This window comes from Dasypus novemcinctus, chromosome 27 (assembly GCF_030445035.2).
Source record: "Dasypus novemcinctus isolate mDasNov1 chromosome 27, mDasNov1.1.hap2, whole genome shotgun sequence".
In the NCBI taxonomy this organism is placed as follows: Eukaryota; Metazoa; Chordata; class Mammalia; order Cingulata; family Dasypodidae; genus Dasypus; species Dasypus novemcinctus.
Genome location: NC_080699.1, coordinates 32674510 through 32677389, shown reverse-complemented (window position 1 = coordinate 32677389; position 2880 = coordinate 32674510). Strand labels below are relative to the sequence as shown.

Below are 2880 nucleotides of genomic sequence, written 5' to 3'. Positions count from 1 at the left end.
AGGGTCCTCATTGATGCTTGGTTCCACTTAGTCTATATCTTTGTACTTGTCTGTGTTTCCCTGAAAAAATATTAAGTCCATAAAAAAGGCAAGAAAGGATAAGAAGAATAATAAAAACAATGGAAGGAAACCATAAAAGAGCAAGGAAAAGAGTAATAAAAGTGAAAATCACACAAAATAAAAAGGAATGAAACAGGTGGGAAAAAAAAAGAAATAAAAATAAAATAAAAAACCAGTAAAATAATAAAGAAAATGAAGATTAAACAAGAGAAGGTAGAATGAAGGAAAGAAAAAAGAGATGGAAAAATGAAAGAAATAAAAGACAATTAGAGACAAAAGGAAGGAAAAAAAAGGAGAAAGTAATCAAAAGGAAAAAACCCTCACAAAAATTAGGTCTCCCTTTCAGGACACTAGCATACACCTCAGGTTGCCAGTGCTCACCAATCAATCATCCTGCAGCCCACTGTCCTGCCTTGATACAGGGAGCCAGCTGGGTTCCTGACAACCCCCTGGATCCCTCTCTGACTTCCGTCTCTCTCTGACCAGTTGAGCACCTGACAGCTTACCAGCTACCTCTCCCTGTCCCCCTGTCTTGTCCCTCAGGCCCACAGACTGCCTCCCCTGACTCTCCTTTGCCTTAGGCCAGTTGGGCACCTGACTGCTTACCATTTGCCTCTCAGGACTCCCCTTTCCCTCAGGTCAGTTGGGCATCAACAGCTTGCTGGTTGCTTCTTCCACCTCCCCTCTCACCTGGGCTATTATGTACCTGTCAGCCTGCCTCCTCACTGACCTAGTTCCGCTCTCTCCCAGGGCGAGTGGATGTGACAGTCCACCTGATCAGTTCCCCCCTCCCCTCTCCCTGGAGCTGCTTCAGTGCCACCTGGAACCTTTCCTTTTCCTGGAACCTGCTGAGATTTGGCTCACCCAACCTATTTCCCCTCCCCACTACTCCTCTATCCCTCATCAGCCAGCTGGGTACCAGTCCCCACACATGTTTGCCCTGAAGCCCCTCCACTTCAAGAGCCCACTGGGCAACATACTGGGATGGACCCCTGATCACCCAGTGGCTTTCCTGACTCTTGGACCCAGCTGAGCACTGGTCTTCCAACCAAATCTCACTATCCAGCTCACTATCCCTAAGCTGGCTGGATGCTGGCTTGCCTTCCCTATCTCCCATGGTTTCCCTTTCCCCTGGCCAACTGGCTCACCCCTCTCTAGTTACTCTCTCCAATTGCCCCTGTAGTCCCACCGTGTCCCTTTTGCCAGGTACACCTGCCTACCTTCCAACAGTTCCTGGAGGAAGAGGGCAGCCTCCTGTTCCCTACTCTGCCATTTTGTATCTCTTCTTTATTACCAAGTCTGAGCATTCTAATGGCATATGCCTAGAGAAAAAAGATGAGCAGTCTTCTTTTATATGGCATTGAAGAAAAAGTAATTAAGTCTGGAAGGTTTGTGCTTTCTTCCAAAGTGTGGGGCATAAACCTAGGAATAAAATGGAAGGGCTCTGAGGCTCTGACTTAAAGATGAACACTTGACAATACTGGTTAGAACCAAGGCTCTGGGCTGTGCTCACTCTTTGTCCTTAAGGTTTTAACAGGTCTCTGGAAAGTATTGAGTCACAAGACAGATGAGGCTATCAGGGATGAAATCAACTGAGACAAAGCACATTCTTCTGCTTTCATAAGCAGAAAATAACTCTAATATCCCTTTTTCTCTTCTTTCCTACAGATAAGATCTTTCAAGAAATGGCCACTTCAAACCATTCTTTAATGAGTGTATTTATCCTTGAAGGGTTAACAAAACGGCCAGAGCTGCAAGTGCCTCTCTTCCTCCTGTTCCTTGGAATATATGCAGTCACAGTGGTGGGGAACCTGGGCATGATTCTCCTAATTGCTGTCAGTTCTCAACTTCACTCTCCAATGTATTATTTTCTCAGTCATTTGTCATTCATTGATCTGTGCTACTCTTCTGTCATTACTCCTAAAATGCTGGTGAACTTTGTGTCAGAAAAGAACATTATCTCCTTTCTGGAGTGCCTAACTCAGCTTTATTTCTTCCTTATTTTTGTAATTGCAGAAGGCTACCTTCTGACAGCCATGGCATATGATCGCTATGTTGCAATATGTAGCCCCCTGCTTTACAATATTATCATGTCCCACAGGGTCTGTTCCATAATGATGGCTGTGGTATATTCACTGGGTTTGTTTGGAGCCACAGTCCATACCACCTTCATGTCAGTGTTGTCCTTCTGTGGGTCTCATATGATCAGTCATTATTTTTGTGATATTCTACCCCTGTTGGCTCTCTCTTGCTCTAGTACCCACATCAATGAGATACTGCTGTTTATTATTGGTGGAGTTAATACCTTAGCCCCTACCCTGGCTGTTCTCATCTCATACGCTTTCATTCTCTCCAGTATCCTCTGTATTCGCTCCACTGAGGGGCGATCGAAAGCCTTTGGCACTTGCAGTTCCCATCTCATGGCTGTGGGAATCTTTTTTGGATCTATAACATTCATGTACTTCAAGCCACCTTCTAGCAATAATATGGAGCAGGAGAAGGTGTCCTCTGTGTTTTACACCACAGTGATCCCTATGCTGAATCCCCTGATCTACAGCCTGAGGAACAAGGATGTGAAGAATGCACTGAGGAAGGTGGTTGGGGGAATATAGTCCTTCTGGTGATGGGGATTCTCCTACGCAGCAAGACAAAAGAAACCCAGTAAACTGTTGTCAGGGACTCTGTGTAATTTTCTTTCTCTCTTCAAGCGGAATTCATCATTATTTATAAAAGAAGTATATTTTTTTTATCCTTGAGAATTTTTGAGATATTTTTTGAGATTATCAAACGCTAGGAATTTCTGAGAGGCAATGTAATTTC

General features: G+C 44.3%; 1 protein-coding gene across 1 annotated transcript; it reads left to right on the top strand.

Moving 5' to 3' along the window:
* Nucleotides 1–1745: 1745 nt before the first annotated feature.
* Nucleotides 1746–2672, top strand: LOC101420595 (olfactory receptor 8D2). Its single transcript, XM_012529302.3, has one exon. The coding sequence runs from the start codon at nucleotides 1746–1748 to the stop codon at nucleotides 2670–2672; it is 927 nt and encodes a 308-aa protein (XP_012384756.3).
* The last annotated feature ends 208 nt before the right edge of the window (nucleotides 2673–2880 follow it).

Bases quoted from the DNA above. Each gene is read 5' to 3' on its own strand.
- LOC101420595 (XM_012529302.3), top strand. From the start codon at position 1,746: ATGGCCACTTCAAACCATTCTTTAATGAGTGTATTTATCCTTGAAGGG.